This window comes from Lontra canadensis, unplaced genomic scaffold (genome assembly GCF_010015895.1).
Source record: "Lontra canadensis isolate GAN:19392208 unplaced genomic scaffold, GSC_riverotter_1.0 scaffold209, whole genome shotgun sequence".
NCBI classification, from domain to species: Eukaryota; Metazoa; Chordata; class Mammalia; order Carnivora; family Mustelidae; genus Lontra; species Lontra canadensis.
Genome location: NW_022631203.1, coordinates 97,726 through 119,266, shown reverse-complemented (window position 1 = coordinate 119,266; position 21,541 = coordinate 97,726). Strand labels below are relative to the sequence as shown.

The 21,541-nt window shown below is 36.7% G+C and overlaps 1 protein-coding gene across 1 annotated transcript in view; it reads left to right on the top strand.

Annotated features, from left to right (window-relative positions):
- The window catches only part of LOC116861910 (MICOS complex subunit MIC27-like), a 552,532-nt gene extending 547,931 nt beyond the window's left edge, over nt 1–4,601 (top strand). Inside the window, exon 8 of the mRNA XM_032848804.1 lies at nt 4,545–4,601. Within this exon, the coding sequence (XP_032704695.1) occupies nt 4,545–4,582 (38 nt within the window). The 3' untranslated portion in view covers nt 4,583–4,601. The remainder of the gene's footprint in view (nt 1–4,544) is intronic.
- The last annotated feature ends 16,940 nt before the right edge of the window (nt 4,602–21,541 follow it).

The window sequence follows — 21,541 nt, the reverse complement described above, 5'->3', positions numbered from 1 at the left end:
TTTGTGAGGTCCTTGATGAAAGATATTACCACATTCATTTTTTATGCTCTCCTAGTACTTTGCCTGCGAGTGCAAAATGCTACAAATTAATAGATGACCAAAATATGTGCCCACATTATCCATTTAGAATATACTGGGGGAAAACATTAAAGAAGTTAATATTAAGGAAAATATCACAATTGTGACTAGTGATAGAAATAAACTGTAATACAAAGAAAAGAACAGGGAAAGAAAGAAAAGAAAATAACTTAGTAAACCAATTTAGAGTTGGAGTTAAGGAGAATTTTGTAGAGACATACTTGGTCTGTTTTATGGTTGTGGTTCCAACGAGTTATTTTTGCTCCATTTATAGGTACTTTCTATAATATTTATGGATTTTTTTAAATCACGGATGTGAAACTTTTCTCTAAGTTCCCAGGCCAGCCTAGCATGAATTAAAGAACATTAAGAAAGTAAATATTGACTTCACAGATGACCCATAAGAGTTCAAAAAGAGACTAATTTTGGTAAACAAAACTATTATTTGGAGGCAGAAGGAGGAATAGAAACAGCTCCTTTCTGATTATTGTAGTAACCCTAGAGTAAGGGATTGAAGACTACCTGTTTCTTTCCCTTTCTTCCACTTCTTTGACTCATGTATTTCCTGGATGTGTAACCCATACTCACTAGATCTTAAATAATCAATATCTAAATATCTTTTGTTTTGATCAGGAAGTGAGGCAAGAGGAAATATGTATATAGTTTATCTCTAGAAAATAATCGAATTTCCCTTTACAGTATTTTTTCTGCTACTAGCTTTTGATTAAAGTTGTTAATGGAAGACAAATTGATGAGCTTGAGAACCAAATTATATTTCTCATTCTTATTCTCCTTAAGAGGACACAAAGGTATCAAAATGTAGGCAGGCAGAATGATTGAGATATAACGGATCCTGAATAAATAGTAGATTGGTTCTGATTAAAAATTCATCATGCCTTACTTATTTTTCAGACTATTCCTCATCTGGGATTAGTATTCTTCCAAGATAAATACATGAATTGGCCATTAAAGTATAGGATCATAACAAAGGGAGTGCAGACTCCATATTAGAAGAAACCAATATTATTCCCTTTGGCCCTCAGCATAGAACCACACTCAGTAGTGTTTATTAGACATCATCATTCATTTTCCAGCCAACAACAACAAAAAATGATTGCCTACTATCTGCTTGGAACTGTTGTATACCCTGTGGATACAGTGGTATCTGAGATTAAGTCTTATTCTCATGGATTTTCCATTGTGGAGAGGGAGAGGAGGCAGACAGTTAACAAATAAGGAAGCAAATAAGATAATTTTAGATTGTGATAAATTATAAAAGTACAGAAAACAGGGTGATGTGACTTGGAAGTGGACAGTGTTAATGGGAAGACTCTTTGAAGAGATGATATTTGAATTGAGACTGAAATCTGAGCAAAACCCTTTGTACAGAAGGTCAGGGAAAGAAGCACCTTTGTGGCTCATCAGCTAAGTATGACTCTTGATTTTGGGTCAGGTCATCATCTCATAGTTGTGAGATTGAGCTCCATGTTGGGCTTCACACTGGGCAAAGAGTCTGCTTAAGATTCTCTCCTCCTCTCCCTCTGTCAAAAAAAAAAAAAAAAGGCCATGGAAAGAACTAAGCAGAAAGAGCAAGTTCGTAGGATATTGTTAAGATATTTAGTTTTATTGCCGGCTCAGTGGAAAATCACATTAGAGGGCTTTCTTCGCAGGAACAATTCTGAATGCTGTGCAGAGAATGGTTTTCAGGGTTCCACGACTGGAAGGAGAGAGAAAAGTTCAAAATCTGACAGAAGTCTAAGAGAAATTTATTGATAACTTGGACTAGAAATTGACAGTGGAAAGAAAAAGAAGTAATCTATTTTAGAAGTGGAATGTTTACTGATAGATTGGACATGGGACATAAGGGAAAAAGAGAAACTAAGTGTGACCAAAAATTTTGGTTTAAGTAGCTGAATGAAGGGGGAACACTGGAGGAGGAACAGGGGTGTTTTGTGGGGGTAGGGATGAAATCTTTGGTTTTGAAATGGTTAGTTGGAGACACCTACTAAATATCTAAGTGGAAGTCTTGTATAGGCAGTTGGATATATAAATCTGGATCCCAGGAAACAGTTTTGAAGTAGAAATAGAAATTTGATTTTCATCAGGATATGGGTGCTATTTAAAGTCATGTTACTGGACTTATGGACAGAGTGTAGATATAGAGAAAAAGAGAGGTTAGTAACAAGACCTCAGGTGTTCCAACATTTAGTAATCAGGTAATGAAGGAGCATCTGGGCCAGCAAAAGGAATTGGGACAGATCACATAAAGCAATAGGAGCAAAAAGAGAGTGTGGTGTCATGGGAGCAAAGAGAGCAAAGAAAGTATTTCAAGAATTAGGGAATAACCAACTCTATTTAATTCTATTATTTAATGGTACTGGGAGAAAAGTCAGATGAAGAGAGAAATAACATTGGACTTGGCAGCATGGGATGGTTGATATCCTTGACAAGAGTTGTTTTAGCAGAGTAATGGCCATAGAAACAAGCCTGGCATGGTTTGACAAGTGAGAGAGGTTAGGGAGTGGCTACAATAAGGGTGGACAGATTTATTTTGAAATGTTCTATAGTGACAGGAAGCAGAAAAAAGAGGTAGTAGCTGGGAGATAATGTGGAGTTTAGTTTTGTTTTGTTTTGTTTTGTTTTTTTGTAAGGAAAGTCTATATATCAATAAGGATGACCCAGTAATGAAGGATAAAAGTTGTACTACAAGATAGAATGGGAATAATTACATAAATAAAGTCCTGAGAGGCCCAGAAGAAGAAGGATCCTGAGCAGTGTGAAAACTGTGCTTGTGTGAAAAACCAACTCCCCCCACTCAACCATTTGGAGGAGTTGGTTTTTCACACAAGCACAGATACTTTATCCAAATAGATTTAATGGATACAGATACCAAAACTGGGAAAGTGAGAGGTACATAAAAGTCCCTCTACATGTTGAGAACCCCCCCCCCTACTTTTTTCTATGGTATTCTTCCCAGTATATCCACACTGCTGAAGCTAGAGTGACTCCCAAGGTCAAATTTTAGATAAGCCTCTTTTCGTCACATCAGAAATACTTTTCTCTCTTGCTTGCTAGAGAAAGAGACCTGGACTTATGAACTTAGGTCCACAATGGAAAGAAAGGTAGCCCTTTTAAGACCTGATGTATGGAATGGTCAGGAACCCTTGATTCTGACTACTATGACATCAGGGATCAAAGACCAGAGGGACTGGCTATAGACACAAGTGAAGCCTTCTTCTCAAGCTTCATAGAAATCACACTTTCAAGAGTCATGATTTTCTTCTTTTGTTTTTTTGTGATTTTTTGCTTTATTTTGAAGACGATCGCAAAAACAAAGCAGAAGAGGAAGGCCCAAAGACAAAGGAAAGATAATTAGACAACGGAGGAGAAATAATGGGTACGTCTCATTCTTCTTGTTTATATCAGTTCATCTTTCCAAATACCTAATTTTTATCTCATCTCTGATATTATTACCTGTCCAAGATTCCCCACTCCCCAGAGGTTGTTGTGGACATGAGTTGAAACTTAGGAATGAGTCATGGTGCATATTTCACATATTAATCTTTTTTTTTAATCAGAAAATACAATGTTTTATAGTCTGCATCAAATTTCTCCATATCAAAATATCTCTATCAAAGTAGCAATGTAAAAATACCTTTGATTTCAATGTGGCTCCATCAAAATGGCCATGTCACTAAGTTATGTATCCACACAACCAGTGTGGCTATAAGAATAAGCTTTGTGTAGATCTGGTCTGGATACATTGTTATATGCCTCATATCTGTGATAAAATGCCAGTATCTTGTTTCAGTGCTCATAATTATTACAACTTATTCTTTGCTAATGCACTTAAAGTATTGTCTTTAAGTACCAACTATTTAAAAATTGATTTGTATGTATTAGCTTCCCTCCAAAATTCTCTGCAGTATGCTGTCACTATTTGAGGCTGCGGCTCTCAAAATTCAGTCTGAGTTACTTTTGTCAACTGTTTTCTCTGGTTATTTTTTCCACACTATAACAATGAGAAGGGGGGGTTATATTTAATTCTTTTGGATAGAAATGTCACTTAATGCTTAGAGTGATATCTGAAGTAAATCTTCCATTTCTATATCTCCTTCAGTAAGCCATTCTCCATCATGGATAAATAGATGATGGATAGATGATAGATAGATAAGTAGATATATGATAGATAATAGATAGATGATAGATGACAGAAATGTGAGATAAGCTTGCTCAGTTGTCACTATTAGTAAGCATTTGTTTTTTTAGCAATACCTTTGTTTATGTGTTATTTATAAGAATCTTGCCTGGACCTACATTGACATTTAAATGTTTAGCAGGTAGAATCAATGTAGGCTATGCTGTTTCAAATTTCCTTAAAACCATGGTTAAAATTTCCTTCCTTCCTTCCTCCCTTCCTTCCTTCCTTCCTTCCTTCCTTCCTTCCTTCCTTCCTCTATGTGCAGAGCCCCTGGAGCTCATCCCATCAGAGCATCCTTCCTAGAAGACCTGTACCTCCACCACCAAAGTTTTCTGGAAGAAATTACATGTAAGCTCTCTTAAAAGGAAAGTTAAAATTTGTAAATACTGAAAAAGATAAAAAGCTCAATCTTATTTGGAAAGAATTTTAGTAGAGAGTTTTATGCATTCATTTTTCAGTAAGAAGTGGGCTTGAAGATAGGAAGAGGCATAGTCAAAGATAACAATGTTTCTAGCCATAAATATCTACATAGCTGTATTTATGCCAGATTAGAAGATAACTCTTTGACAAATTTCCTAAGAAAAAATTCAGCACTGACCAAATTAATCTGTAAGAGTTTTATAAATGTACTTCTGCCTCTAGTACATGAACACTGGTTCCATTCGCAAGATTGGGAAAATTTTCACAGAAAATTTGTTCCACTATATCTTCCAGTTTTATTTCTTTCTCCTCCCCCTCAGGGATTCCAATAATTCTGACATTGGAATGTTTCATGGCATCATTTATTTCCCTGATTCTGTTTTCATGGTTTCTAAGCTGTTTGTTCCAGGCTTCCTCCTGATCATTTCTCTCTATCTGTTTGTCCTCAAGATCACTAATTCTATCTTCTGTCTCAGTTACCCTAGGTTTTAGAGAATTTAGATTAGATTGGAACTCATTGAGAACATTGTGAACATCATCCCTGGTGGCTTTCAGTTCTGCCCTAATCAATTCCATTTTGTCATCCATGGCTTTCTCCATCCTAGCTATTGCCTGGATAATTGTTAGCCTGAATTCCCTTTCTGACATATTGTCTATGTTGATAGCCATTAGCTCTGTTGCAGAAGGCCCACCCTCTGAATTTTTCTTCTGTTGGGCATTCCTCCTCCTAGTCATTTTGGTGAGAGAGGGTTGAACGGATGTAGCTGAATGTGTCTACCATGGTGCAGGCAAGGTGCACCTTAGAACACTTCTGAGCAATCAAGAGTCCCCACCCAAACTAAAGAAAAAAGAAAGAGAGAAAAAAGGAAAAAGAAAAAGAGAGAGAGAGAGAGAGAGAGAGAGAGGGAAAAAAAGAAAGATAAAATAAAAGAGAAGGCCCAACCCAAATGGGCCCAAAGGTAAGATTTATGAAGTATACAAAGAAAAATAGACAAACAAAAAGACTGATAAAAGTAGATGACAAGATGGGGCGCCTGGGTGGCTCAGTGGGTTAAAGCCTCTGCCTTTGGCTCAGGTCATGATCCCAGGGTCCTGGGATCAAGCCCCACATCGGGCTTTCTGCTTGCCAGGGAGCCTGTTTCCTCCTCTCTCTCTCTCTGCCTGCCTCTCTGCCTACATGTGATCTCTGTCTGTCAAATAAATAAATAAAAATCTTTTAAAAAAAAGTAGATGAGAAGAGAAAAAAATATATATATATAAACAAAACAAAAAAAGAACCTCGTCAAAAGGAACCCCAAGTATAGGATTTATATACTACCAGGACAAACACAAATACACAGAAACACTGGTGGAAGAAAAAGATGGGAGAGTGGTTATATATTCTCAGTGTGAGCGAGGAAGTTTGTTTTGATTCTTCCTGGATGTATCTTGATATCTTTGTTAAAGGACTCAACTTTTCTAAGATAGAGGGGGATTAAAAATTGGTTTACATATAGGGATAGCATTTATTGGGGAAAGGGGATTACCTTCAAGTTTAACTCTATATGAATATTAAAAAATAAAAATAAAAAAATAATAAACTAAATTAAACTAAAATTACATTAAAATATAGAAAAGCAAAAGAAAAACACAGGTATATGCATCAAATAGTTCAGGTTAGAAGGTTATTATGGAATGTGATGTACTGGACATCTCACTGTGATGGTAAACAGGTTAAAAAATTATCTATAAAATAATGAACCAGAATATTGGGAACAAATTAAAAATAAAGGTTGTATCTATGAAGTAGTGGTGGTTGTTCTCTTGCCCTTTTTTTTTTTTTTGCTTTCTGGGGGAGGGGCCTGCAGTCAATGATTTTCCCGAGTTAAGTCCTCCCCCCCATCAATGGGGTGGGCTCTGAGGAAACCGGTTTTTCAGGCTTTTGTTCTCTGGAGGTTTTTTTATTTGTTTGTTTGTTTGTTTTCTCTCGCCTTGTTGGCTCTGGATGGTTTTTGGAGGTTTAGAGGAAAACAAATGGCACCCAGACCTCCCTTTCAGAGATAAACCTCAGTCTGTTCCCCTCTGGGTGCTCCAGAGCACATAAATTCCCCCTTGGGCACTGGCAGAGCACGTTCCCAATCACACGGTCCCTGGGGACACAGGAGCTCCTGCTTGTACCTAAAACTATGACAGCGAAGGCTGTCTGGGCAGCTCCAGACCGCCAGAGAGGTCCCAAGCAGCAATAGCATACTGAGATTTTCCCACTGGCCCGGGCTGGGAGTGCTCAGACTCTCTGGGTCCTAGAGCACTGTGGTGGCACCTGCACGCAACTCTCTCAGGGGAGGGTGTGGGGTGCGACTCAGACTCTGGTCGCGTGGCCTGCATGCGTGGAGAGTGCAAAGGGCTGTGGTTCTGCTGACTGGTGAGGCTCCCAGCCCCTCCTGGGGGCCACACCCATGCTCTCTCAGGCACGTTCGTTCGTGGCTCAGGGACCAAGACTTGGTTTCTTCGCTGCACTCTCTCTGGCTCAGCGCCAGGGGAGGCTGTCCTGGGTCCTGGGACTTAAGACCCTGTCACCAACCACCCCAATTCCCAAAATTTACCCCCACGATCCTTTGCTCTTTTTGAGTGCTTTCAACCAGGCTCCAAGTTAGTGCTGGTCCCCAGTAGCAGGGCACTCTCGTATTGGGGTATTACTTTCCAATGGGTCACTTCTTGTGGCTCCCTCCCCCTTTTGTTTAACTTCTGATATCAGTCCAATGTTCCCACTCCACTTTACCTGCCCACTGGAGTCTTCTGCCCCTGTAGAGATCCAGAAGTGTATAATTCTAATCTCAGGCTGATTTCATGGATGATCAGAGTTCCTTGGTAGGTAATCAGCTCACTTTAGGGTACAGATTGAAATGGCGCCTCCTCCTAGTTCCCTGCCATCTTGTCCATAATAACAGTATTAGAATATTTTAATTTGACTATATACTTACCTTTATCAGTTAATTTTGCACTTTTACGTTTCCATGTTACTAATGAGTATGTGTATATATATACATATATATATATATTTTTTTTTTCAGCTTGCAAAACTCTCTTTAACATTTCTTGTTAGGCATGTCTAGTAGTGAAAACTAAATTCCCTTAGATTTTGATTGGGAGTTTTTTATCTCTCCTTCATTTCTGAAAGACAACTTTGGTGGGTAAATTATTCTTGGCTTGTTGTTCCCTCATCTTTGGGGGCTTTGAATGTATCTTTCTTGGCTTGCAAGGTTTCTGCAGAGAAATTTGCTGATAGCCTTATTGTGTCACCCTTGTATGTAATAAGTCCTTTTTCTCTTACTGATTTCAAAATTTTATCTTTGCCTTTCATTTTTGAGATTTATTATAAAATATATTGTTCAATATTCATTTGGGTTTTATTTGTTTAAGGATCTTTGGGATTTTTGGACCTGGATGGCCATATTTTCCTAAGATTTGGAAAGTCTACTTAAATAGGTTTTCTGCCCCTTTCTCTCATTCTTCTTCTGAGACTCTCATAATGCTAATGTTACTTTTTTCTAAGATTTTATTTATTTATTTGAGAGGGAGAGCATGAGCAAGGAGAGGGGCAGAGGAAGAGAGAAAAGTAGGCTCCCCACCAAGCAGTGAACCTGATGTGGGACTCAATCCCAGGACTCTGAGATCATTCCCTGAGTTCAAGACAGTCTCTTAACCAACTGAGCCACCCAGGCACCCCAATACCCATGTTATTTTACTTATCATGTCCCATAATTCACATAGGTTTTATTCATGCTTTCTCATTTTTTGTTCTTCTTTTTTGATTGGATAATTTCTCTTGATATTATCTGTTTTCAAGCACACAGACTCTATTTTCTGCTTGGTGAAGCTTGCTTTTGAAGATTTTTTATTCATTTTTATTTCATTCATTGTATTCTGCAACTTAAGAATATATGTTTGGTTTGTTTTTATGATTTGTATCTCTTTCTTGAACTTCCCATTTTGTTTATGCATTGCTTTCCTGAGTTGAATTGTCTATTTTTTTAAATTTTTAATCTTTTCTTAATTTTTATTGAAATATAATTAACATACAATGTTATATTAGTTTCATGTATACAACATATCAATTCAATAATTTTATACCTTACTCAATGATAACTACAATAAGTGAAGTCACCATCTGTCATCATATGTTATTACAATATTATTGACTATATTCCCTATGTTGTACTTTTTATCCATGGCTAATATATTTTATAACTGGAAGTTTGTGTCTCTTAATGCCCTTTATCTATTTTATCCATTTTTCCACCACTTCCCCTCTGGCAACCACCAGTTTATTCCATGAAATTAAGAGTCGTTTGTTTACTTTTTTTTTTTCAGATTCCACATATAAATGAAATCATATGGTATTTGTCTTTGTCTGATATATTTCACTTAGTGTAGTACCCTCTAGATCCATCCATGTTGTTGTGGAAAGATCTTATTTTTTATAGCTGAGTAATATTCCAATGTATTTATATATCACATTTTATTTTTATCCATTCATCTATTGGTGAACACTTGGGTTGCTTCCATATCTTGGTTATTTTTTTGAGATTTTTATTTATCTATTTAGAGGGAGAGGGAGAGAGAAAATCTTAAGCAGACTCAGGCCTGATCACAGAACCTGACACAGGGCTTAAGCCCACCATGCCGAGATCATGACCTGAGTTGAAATCAAGCATAGGATGCATAACCAATTGAGCCACTCAGGTGTCCCCATATCTTGGCTATAGTGAACAATGCTGCAATAAACATTAAGGTGTATATATCTTTTCAAAGTAGTGTTTTCATTGTCTTTGGATAAATGCCAAATAGAGAAATTACTGGATCATATAGTATTTCTATTTTTATTTTTTCACAGTGACATGGAAAAGAATAAAGTTGGACCACTTTCATGTACCATGCAATGCACAAAAATAAAACTCAGAATGGATTAAAGTCCTAAATGTGTAACCTGAAACCATAGAATTCCTAGAAGAAAACATGGGCAGTGATATATTTGAAATCAGCCTTAACATTTTTCTAGAAATGTCTTCTCAAGCAGGAGAAACAAAAGAAAAAATAAGCTATTGGAGATACACCAAAATATAAAGCTTTTTGAAGTGATGGAAACCATCGACAAGGTGAAAAGACAGCCTACAAATTGAGAGAAGATATTCACAAATGATATATCTGATAAAGGGTTAATATCTAAAATATATTTTTAAAATTATACAACTCAACACCAAAAAAAAAAAATCAGATAACCTGATTAAAATGGGTAGAGGACCTGAATAAACACTTTTCCAAAAAAAGCATAGAAATAGCCAAAAGACATATGAAAAGATGCTCAACATGATTAAGGATCAGGGAAAGGCAAATCAAAACCACAATAAGATATTACCTCATAGCTGTCAGAATGGCTAAGCTCTAAAAGACAAGAAATAACAAGTATTGGCAAAATGCAGAGAAGGAACATTAGTGCACTGTTAGTAGGAATGTAAATTGGTGCAGTCATTGTGAAAAACAGTATGGACTTTCCTCTCACTGTGTTCTATTGTATCTCACTGAACTTCCTTAAAATAATTACTTGAAATTATTTTTCATGTAACTCTCAGATTGCCATTTCTTTGGGGTTAGTTACTGGAAATTATTGTGTCCCTTTGGTGGTGTCACATCTCCTTGCTTTTTCATGTTTCTAATGGCTTTGAATTGATGTCAACATTTGAGGGAGCAGACACTTCTTTCAGGCTTTCAAACTGGTTTTTGTGGGCAAAGACCTCCACTTGAACATTGCTGCAGGACACTGGCTGTGTGATGCACAGTCTCTGATTCCTGGGAGGGCATGATGCTGTAGTCTCTGTGAATCTCCACCAACTAAGTTCAACTCAATGAAGACTGCAGATATCCTGCTGGTGGCAGTGGAGGCAAGGCTTACTGGGTCCTTAGAAGCAAAGACTACTGGGGTTTTCCTGTTTTTGTTTTTGGTCTGTAGTAGGAAGTTCTAGCTGAGGAGATAACTCTTGACACTAGATCTTGTGTGCTTGCATTCTAAGTGACTACAGACCTGCAGTCTGGGAATCAGATGCACATGGAAGTACTACAACCCTGTTTTCCTGGAGCACTGATCCACTTGTTACAGCAATGGTACCAGTGTCTGAGGTGAAAGCATACACAGATCTCCCATGTAACTGGTGCCTGGGTCTCTGAATCTCACCAAAGTACTTCTGTCTGAGGAGGGTGGTGAGGATGCAGCAATGACAAAGACCATGGGATGACAAGGTAGAGTGGTGACTTGGGCTCAGGGTGCAATAAGAGTACACTCTGGGCATGGAAGTTCAAAATCTGACTCTGGCCCCAGGGGCAACCATAAAACAGCAGCAGCTTGGCCCTGGTGATGACAGGTCAAAGATGGGATTTATAACTTTAGGGACAGGGCATAGTGTTGCAGTACTGTAGTCCAGTGATTGGTAGGTAAAAGCTGTAATTTAGGACCCAAGGGGCAGTCACAGAAAAACAGCAATGTGGCCCAATGATGACTCATTAAAGTTGCATATTGACAGCACACTGGGGATGGGGTCCAAAGCAATAGCTGTGTGGCTCCAGCAATGGCAGGTCACAGCACTAACTTAATACCTGGGGTCATGATGCAATGCAGTAGCAGTAAAGCCTTGTTACAGTGGATCAAAGCTATGATTTGGAACTCAGAAGCAGAATGCAGAGCCGTGGCAGCTCTGATCCTGTAGACGGCAAGGCACTGTAGGGTCCTTATTCCAGAGAGCTGATCACAACAACAGCTCAGGTTCCCAAAAGTAGGATTCACTGTAGCTACAGCTATAGCCCCAGGGAGGAGATAAAACATCAAGGGTTCCTGTCAACCTTATCATCTGTGTACAGCATTGGTGAAGACATTAGCAAAGGCGGCAAACATCCATGATTAATGAGGCTTGTTGGGGGTCTCCTGCTTGCCTTTTCCCAATGGGGTGAAATTTTTCCAAGGGAATACACCCTGGTGCCAAGCTTCCCTGGACTGGGGGCTGGTATGATACAAGTCAAGTGTTTCCTATACCTTTTGGTGCTGTTATCTTCAGTTTTTAAGTTCCACAGTGTATCTGCTGCTTCTTTGTTATATTTCAGAACTTCCTAAAATTATTTTTGTCATTCTAAAATTTACTTTTTTTTGTAGTTTTTGTGGGAGAGACAAGCATTGGGACTTCCTAGCCCTCCATCTTGATGATGTCCTCTATTTTTATATTTAAGATTTTGTTAGATTATTATTATTATTATATATCTTATTTTATTCTTTCTCATTTCATTTTATTTACCAAGTCACTTAACTATTCTAAGCCTTAATTCCCAACCTGGAAAATGGGAAAAATTGTACTTACTTCAAAAGTATTATTTTGAGAATAAGGCATGTAAGTTAATACAATATCAGAACATTTAAAATTTTCTTATTTATATTCAGCTGTCTACAGGGCTTACTGCACACTTTGCAAACTGGTATTTGTCCATGTTATACAATTCTGCAAATTTGTTTGAATCACTTATTCTCTTTTTCTTTGCTTCTCTAAGTTTACACCACTGTCCTCTGTATGTGTTTCCTCTGCTGAGAAGTTGAGATGATTTAATTAGACTATCTCAAAAGAGTACACTGAGATAGGCATTTGTTCCTACAGTTGTTGGAAATTAAGTCCAATGCTTCTTGGTCCCCATCTGTTGATTACTTAACATGATAAGAAAAGCAAAGAGTAAGTGCTCAATTTCTAACCTAGAAAATGGGAATAACTGCACTTAAAAGAATTATTTTGAGAGTTATATGAAATATAACATGTAAACTGCCAGAACATGCTTAATCAATGTTAGGTACCATTTTTTAAAAAAGATTTTACTTATTTATTTGACAGAGAGAGGTCACAAGAAGGCAGAGAGGCAGGCAGAGAGAGAGAGGAGGAAGCAGGCTCCCCACTGAGCAGAGAGCCTGATGCTGGACTTGATCCCAGGACCCGGAGATCATGACCTGAGCCGAAGGCAGAGGCTTAACCCACTGAGCCACCCAGGCACCCCAATGTTAGGTATCATTATTTAAAGACACCACTCCAACCTCAAAAGATCTGTCTTTTCCCAAAGATCAATGCCTCTCTTTTACTTCAAAATTCTAAACAAAACCATTCTTCTAGAGACTGGGATAAAGCTCTCAAAGTAATTGTTGCATCAACCTATCCTGCTGAGCAAAGCAAGGGTCCATTTTAAAAAATCCCATATTTAGGACAATGATGGTAGGGAGAGTAGTCCATTTCTTTGACTACGAAGGTAGAGTAGGTATTCAGTGAATACTTTTCAAATGAACAACCAAAAGTGGGGAAAGGAGCCAAGGGCTTGACAAATCTGCACCTCTGTGGAAAAAGATATGCAAATCCTATAGAAAAACATTCATAACTTTTGTAACAAAACCCAGAATCTTAGATGAGAAGTGGATATGAGTAGCTGAATTTCTTTCTTTAAAAATTTGATTACTATTCTATTATTATATGCATAATCCATGCTCATTATTGAAATACAGAAAATACAAATAAGCAAAAGAAATAGCCAATAGTTACTTAGCCAAGAGATTATCCATGTCAACAATTTGGTATATGTACTTCCAGATGTTTTGTATGTGTATGTGTGTGCATATGTGTATATGCTGCACAAATAAATAGACATTTTTGAACAAATGGTATTATATTATTCATGGTTCTCTGTTTTTTTCCCACTTATATCTTAAATAGCTCTCCTTGTTAAAAGTCCTAAGCATCTTTAAAGTTTATTTTTATAGAGTTGCTTTCCAATGCAACTTTTTTCATGAGATGTTTCAGTCTGGAAGAGTCCTTTCACCATGCCTGCTGGAAACTTCATTGTTGTGTCAGCTTCAATATCTGCAATCAGCCAATTATGATACTAAAGTAGGGGGTCACTATAGAACTGATTTTTGTCAAATGGGAAATCTAAGTATTGAGGAAATATGAGATTCCCAAGTGAGAGTGGTCTTTTGCTGCCCTCAGCAGTTCTGAAATAATTTTCAAAAGTAAGCATAAAGAAATAGAATTTTCTTCACCCCTTCTGGGGGAATGACTTGGTTAGGAAACATCACTCTCATCAGTAATTATGTTGGAGGTGCTCATCATAATTTTCTGTTCTGTAATAAAACTTCACTTAGGAATAGCTGGAAGGATTTCTACTTCTGTGGAGATGGGGATGGGGAAAAGGCAGAACCTTTGAAATGGTAGAAGTGCTGAGTACATCCCAAAGAGAACCTAGTCTCTTACGAAGCACTCAATTACCTGTGCTGACTTTTTTGGGAGGTTCTGGGCATACTGGCTGTGATTTGCTGATGCTTTGCTAGAGAAACATTTTCCAAATCCTGTATTATCATTCTTTATACGAAATATTGCACATGTATTTTCATTCAAAAGAACTCTGGGGAAGACCTGAGGTTTCTGGAATCTGTTATAGACTTCCACAATCTGTAAGTTCGTGGTGTTTTCATGATTGCTAATCTTCAAAGAATCTGAATGCATATGATTAATTCATATTATTTTTGAAGATGTTTCATCTTCTGCCAAATTAGAAAAAAGCGCATTTGTACTTTTTCCCTGTGGTATGGAGCTGTGCTATTGAAAACAGAAAAAAACCTGGAAAATTTTTCAGTTGCAGACCTTAATTTCATGATTTTTGGATGATTTTTAAATTTGGGGTTTTTAATTACCAAGCCAAAAATGAGACTATTATTTTTCTCATGCTAGTTTCCTTAAAATTTATAAAATGTTAACACTGCTTTTTTGGGTCCCTGTATCTTACTACTTTTACAGATAGTGTTTCTTTTGCTTTCTGAACAGTAGAGTATTAGTGACTCTACAAAGGATTAGGTTGAATATTAATCCATCCATAACTTATTGAAAAGTTTGTTTTATTTCAACTCTTAGACACACCATCTTATCCTTAGTAGTAGTGATAAGATGAAGGGGAAAATAAATCATCATTTTCTGGATGATTATTAAACATTAGACACTATACTAGACAATTTGCATATGCTACCCAGATATAAGGTGATATTACCCTGGGCTTTGAGATTTCCTTAATTTTGGTACAAGCCCTCTAGCACACATTGTGAAGAACTCCAGTACTCCTCCTATAATTTCCATAAATCCACTGGGAATTATGGTCTCCTAATCACATCTGGTTTTGAGTTTCTGCTTTCACTAATCTAACAGCTTTTCTCTTTTTTTCTGTTTGACACCTAGCCACACAGGGAAATCTATTTTTTTCCTTTGACTTTCTCTGAAAGTTATTATATGAGCAATGTATAGCAAAAACATTCTTTATTAGCAATTTGGAACAAAAAAGAGATTTTACACTGGTGCAAAATGAGCAACTTGGAACTGAATTTTAGATATGCCTCCTGTTCTTGATGCCAAAACAAAACACCACAGACTAGATCACTTAAACAAGAGAAACTTATATTCTCATTGCTCTGGAGGCTAGAAGTCCAAGGTCAAGGTACCAGCCAGGTTGGTCTCTCTCTTTGGCTTACAAATGGCTACCTTCTTTTTGTGTCCTCACATGGCCTTTTCTCTGTGTGCACATGTTCCTGGTATCTCTTCCTTCTCTTATAAGGACAGTAGTCATATTGTATTATGGGCCCAACTTCATGATCTTTCTTACACTAATTACCTCATTAAAAGCCCTATCTCCACATACAGTTACATTGGGAATTATAGCTTCAGCATATAAATTTGGGAAGCCCACTCTTCATTCTATAACATTTATAGGACTTACTATTTTGTATGCCAAGAAATATTAGCATAATCTGCAAAGTGGAGGTCTAGACATGCTGGGAGATTACCTTCAGAAGCACTTACAGATTAGTAGATGTTCTGAGCTTTCAAACTCCTCTCTCTCTCTCTCTCTCTCATCTCTCTCTTCAATCTAGAAATGGATGATGTAGTAGACTGAGTAATAGACACCCAAGAGTACCAAGTCCTAATCCCTGGAACTTGTAAATGTTACCTTACTTAGAAAAATGCACTTTGCAACCTTGGTTCAGTTTACAATTTTGAGATGATGAAATTATCCTGGTGGGCCATACATGCAATTGCATGTATCCTTATAGGAGGGAGGCAGAGTGAGAGTTGACACACATGAGGAGAAGGTGATATGAAGATGGAGCAGAGAGAGATTTAAATATTAGAGTGATATGATCACAAAGCAAAGAATACCAGCAACTATCAGAAAATTAAAGAGACAGGAAAATGAGAATAAAGACAAATTTTCTTATTGATAGAAGTTAATGTTACCACCAAATTCCCTCTCCTACCACATACATCTTAGGAAGCAAGAGAAGCTATATTTAGGGTGAGATTTAAATATTTTTTCTACCCTGATACACATACATTATCTCTTTCATTTTTACAAAAATACTTTGTGGTAGGACTTGTGATTCCACTTCCATTAATAAGGAAACAGATTTATAAAGCTTAAGTAATTTGCCATAGGGCATATAACAACTAAGTGGCAAATCCAGGACTTAGAAAAATTAACAAATTTAGAAGAATAAAACTCAAGATATTTAATCAATGTGCAAGGATATATGAAGGTAGCACCTGAAATAGGAACTTTCCTGAAGCTTAAAAAAAAAGAAAACTGGCCCTTTATTTAGTGGTTTGATTAGAGGATTACAGACATTGATACAATACAAAAAACATAATAGTAGTGAATCTTCCAAACTGAAAACTTGCAACAGATATTTTTTTAATCTAAGCTTTAAGAATCACTTAGAAATTGTGCTTTCATAGAAGCATGTTCAGAAACAAAAAATAATTTAATTCCACAACAATGATAATGGCACAGTCTTGGAACTCAAGCCACGCATATTCTAGCACATTGTAAGGTGGTGGGGTGTGTAATTAACACAACTTTACTGTAATGCAAAGCAGTTTATATCATATATGATATATTATAATCCAAGTGATAGATTTCTCTATTTTCTTCCCATCTGTATTAGCTTCCTGTGACTGCTGTAACAAATCACCACAAATTTGATGACTTAAAACAATACACATTTATTCTCTTACAGTTCTGAATATCTGAAGTCCAAAATTAGTATCACTGACCTGAAGTCAAGGGGTCAGCAGGGCCTTGCTCCCTGAGGAAGCTCTAGAGGAGAATCAATTTCCTGCCCCCTTTAATTTTCTGATAGTGGCTGCTATTCTTTGTTTTGTGGCTCTATCACTCTAATCTTCAAATCCATGTGATATATAATTTTTCTGTCTCTCAGAATTTGTCTTTATATATCTTCTGTGTGTATGGTTGGGGTAGGCACAGGGTTATAAGTATGTTCTCTCCTAATATATTTAACATAGATCATTTCTGCCACCTTAAAATGAATCCTCTTCCCCAAGCTCCATATGGTTTATATGACAAATCCAAATGTTTTAAACATATCTTATGTGAACTATTAACTCTGACTTTATTACACTAAGAGATATTTGTCCTACACCCTGCTTTGTAACTGACTGTGAAGGATGACACCATGATCAAATTGCCTTATCAAATCCCTCATTTTCCTCCCAGACTACAGAAAAACACAAAGACAGTCCCATTTCACTTCATCATAAAAGGTGAAATGAGGGGTGAGATTCTTAGAAGAGCTTTAAGAAGAAGTTGAATTTCAACTGGATCTTGAATAACATTAACAAGTGGAGAAAGAGAAATAATTAAGACAGAAGGAATAGTATGAGAAAAGTCATGCATGTGAGACAATGCTGAGAAAACATAATTTTCCCTGTGTTTAAAAATAGAAGAGAGGGATGGATTGGGAGTAGAATGTGGAAGAGAATAGAGGACCTAGGAAAGGTGATCAACTTAGAGGTCTTTAGCCTTATTTCCTTTTTTGATAAGGTCACTTGACAGAATAGATGATGGCAATGTTCTCTCTCTCTCTCTCTCTCTCTCTATATATATATATATCTATATATATAGATATATAGATATAGATATAGATATAGATATAGATATATAATTCTGGATTTTGGCAAGGTATTTGATAAGGTCCTGGGAGAACCTGATCTGGGTAATAGCATCACCCAGAAGCTTAATAGCTGGAGGATGTTTAAACAAAGATTGGTAATAAATGGATTGATGTTAAACTTAGAGAGAGGTCTCTTGTAATGGCATACTACTAAAAGGTATGTAAATTAGATTTAGAGGTTATACAAAACTTGGAAAGGAAGCTAAAATGCAGTATGTAAGAATTAGGATTCATAAATTTCTTTACAGGGTAAAAGTTGAATGAGATTAAGCAAAGCATGCTTTCCTTAATTCATTCCTGTTGTCAAATATTTATGGAGTACCTACTATATTAGGCACTAAGCTAGGTGGTGGGGAAACAAAAACAAACAAGACATAGTTCCTCAAGGAACTCACAGTCTCACTGGGAAGGACAGATAAATCCATTTTATCAGTACAGTGTGATAAGTAATATCATAGAGGTAATCTCAGAGTGCCATGGGAAGACAGAAAAGGCATTTAAGTAAGAAAGTTATTTATGAGGATGTGAAGTTTGGGTTGAATTTTAAAGAAGTTAAGCAGGGCTTGAAGAAACAAAGATATTTTAGGTACAGAAAAACAAAGGACTTTGAGGCAATAAGACATACCTTAGGAAACATAAGTGGCAAGGTATGACTTATAAGTAACGATAGTTATTAAAGAGGGATACAGAAATGAAAGTGGACTGTAAGCTCATGGAAACTGAAATCAGGATGCAACTACTTTGGTGTAACCAGCAAATAGTATGGAGTTTAGAATAGAATAGGCCTCCAGGAAATATTTTTTGAAGGAATAAATGAATGAACAACATGATTTATATCTTGAAGGGCATTAGATGTTAAACTTGAGAGTTTGACTTTATCCTGTTGATGATTGGGGTGGGGGGCACTGAGGTCTTTTAAACAGAGTGATGTGCTCACATTTGTGCTTTAGAAGACCCACTCTGGCAGGAGTAGCATAAATGTATTATAGAGGAGACATTCTAAAGGCAGGTGGACTAGTGTTATAATACAGATAATAAATTAGAGTGAACTAAATCATTAAAGAGGTGACAGAGGGGTTGTACTGGTAGAACCAACAATATTTAGTAACTGATTACTTGTGCAGATTCAGTAGAGTGAGGAGTATGGATTGGGGAGGTTGAAAGAAGAGACAAAATTTTATAATGGGAGTAAAAACTGTTTAGAATGTGGAGAAAAGATGCCTTGAAGTATTTGGTGTCCAGCTAAAGTTGAAGACCATGAATATCTGGTAGTATCAATCAGCATGACCTGTGGGTTTTTTCTACAGGGTTCAGCAGCTCAGGTATAGAAACAGTGTTTGAATAGTTCGATTATCCTAAGATTTTATTTTATGGGTGGCTGTTAGTGGAAAGCACTGTAAGTAGAGAGGAATTATCTCATCTCTCTGCTCCCTTTTACAACAAAATTCCTTGAATAAGTTTTCTACACTCAATATCTTCATTTCCTCTTCTTCATTTCTTTCTTAAAACCTCTCTAATAAGACTTTGTCTTTGTCCTTATTTACCCATTGAAGCTGCTCTTGTCAAAGTCACCATATTGTTAAACCCAAATCAGCTTTCAGTTTTCATTTTATCTAAAAATTAGCAGCATTTGATATATTTGTCTGCTCCTTCCTCCTTGAAGTACTTTCTTCACTTGGCTTCCAAGTTTATACAATCTCCTGCTTTTCCTCTGATTTCTCTACCCAGTTATTTATGACCCTGGCCTCTACATATTGCACAGTACCAGTTATTGGATGATTTCTCTCTCTCTCTCTCTCTCTCTCTCTCTCTCTATATATATATATATATATATATATACACTCCCTTGGAGAGTGCATCCAGTTAGTTGCGTGGTTTTAAATATCATCCAAATCCTTATGATTCTCAAATTTATACTTGTAGTCTAGACCTCTTCTTTGAATTCCAGACAAAAATCCAGCTAACTACTAAATATTTCCACTTGGATATGTTATAGGCATCTGAAACTTAACATATCTTAAAACAGCCCCAGATCCCACCAATACTTTACTTTTACCTTCCCTCAATTTCTTGCTACTTTTAAGCAGTCTTTCTCATCTCAGTTAATGGCAATTCTCATCCCTATTGCAGAACAAAACCTCAGTATCATTTTTCATTACTCTTCAATTTCAAATTTATCCTCTCTCTTTCCCTCTCCCTCTCACAAAGTATGCAGTTGCCAGGAGCTGGAAGTCTAGAAAAATGGGGAGATGTTCAAAGAATACAAACTCTCAGTTATAAGATGGATAAGTTCTGGTGATCTAATGTACAACATAGAGACTATAGTTAATAATAATGTATTGAAGACTTGAAACCTGCTGAAAGAGTAAATGTTAAGTGTTCCTACCACACACACCTAAAAAGGTAACCAAGAGAAGTGATGAATGTGTTAATCAACTTGACTGTGGTAATAATTTCACAATTGTACACATATATTAAAACATCACATCACACATCTTAAAAAAATCTTGTACTACTTAAATATATACACTTTTTCTTTGTCAAACATACCTCAATAAAGCTGGAGAATGCAATTTTTAAAAAATTCATTTTAAGAATGTTATCTTTGAAATGATAAATATTTGTGACATTATCTTTCAAGTTTTCAAATGATTTCTATTGGGCAATTTTGAGTTAATGTTATTTTCTTTTAATATTTTCTGTTATCAATTGTTTGTATCAGGTAGAGATAACTTTTACATATAATTGAAATACATAACTTTATGATATATTGCTTCATAATAATAAACCATTTAAGTATTATTATATTAGATTTTATTTTACAGCTATAAGAGAAAAATGATTTACTGTTTATGATTATGAAAAATCATAATTAGTTAAAAACATGCAAGTAAATGTTATGAAAGATGCTGAGTATCTTATGATTTCAGAAATTTCTGAGAATTTCCAGGAGTTCCTATTTATTGACCCTGGATTACAAAGATTAATATCTGTCATGAATTTGGAATCACTACTCCTTCATTTCCTTTAAGTGATCCTCAAATATCACCTTACTACATTCCATATTAACCATCTCTGCTTGATCTACTCCATAACACTTATCACTTATTTCCTAATATAATACATTTTCATGTGTCTTTTGTTTGTTTGTTTCCTTTCTCTCACTAGAGTGCAAGCTCTATAATTGTGGGTTTTTACTGCTGTATCCAAAGTTCTTAGAAAACAGCTTACCATACATTAGGCACCATTAAAATGTTTGCTTAATGAATGAATAAATGACAGATTTGGGGATTTAGACTAGATAAAGATGGAAGTGTCTCTGGAAGTGAAGCTGATCACTGGGACCCAAGTCCTTGGAAAGGAAGGTCAGGTAGAAGCTTAGATGAGAAGAGACCACACTGAGGAAGGTAGGGAGTCCAGAAACCTGGTTCAGAGAAGAAATGGATCACAGGTGCTGTAGAAGGCAGGGAACCCAGAAAGGAGTGAGGAAGGAGCACACAGGGGTATACACAAGCAGAACACTTTCCCAAAGCCATTGGATGGGAAAATAAGAGGGGCTGATTTTCATGAGTATTTGCAACCAGTGGGGCTTGAAGACTGGAGTTTTAAAGGTCTGCACGCTTGGACGGGATAGAGCCCTAAGGCACATTCCTATTCCTGCAGAAAAGGCAGGCAAGTAACCTAAGGGAAGATGGCATGGAGGCACAGATAAGAACAACATCTGGAGCACACAGGGAGAGACTGTTCACTCTTGTGGGAGTGTGTCACTGAGACGTGGAGAT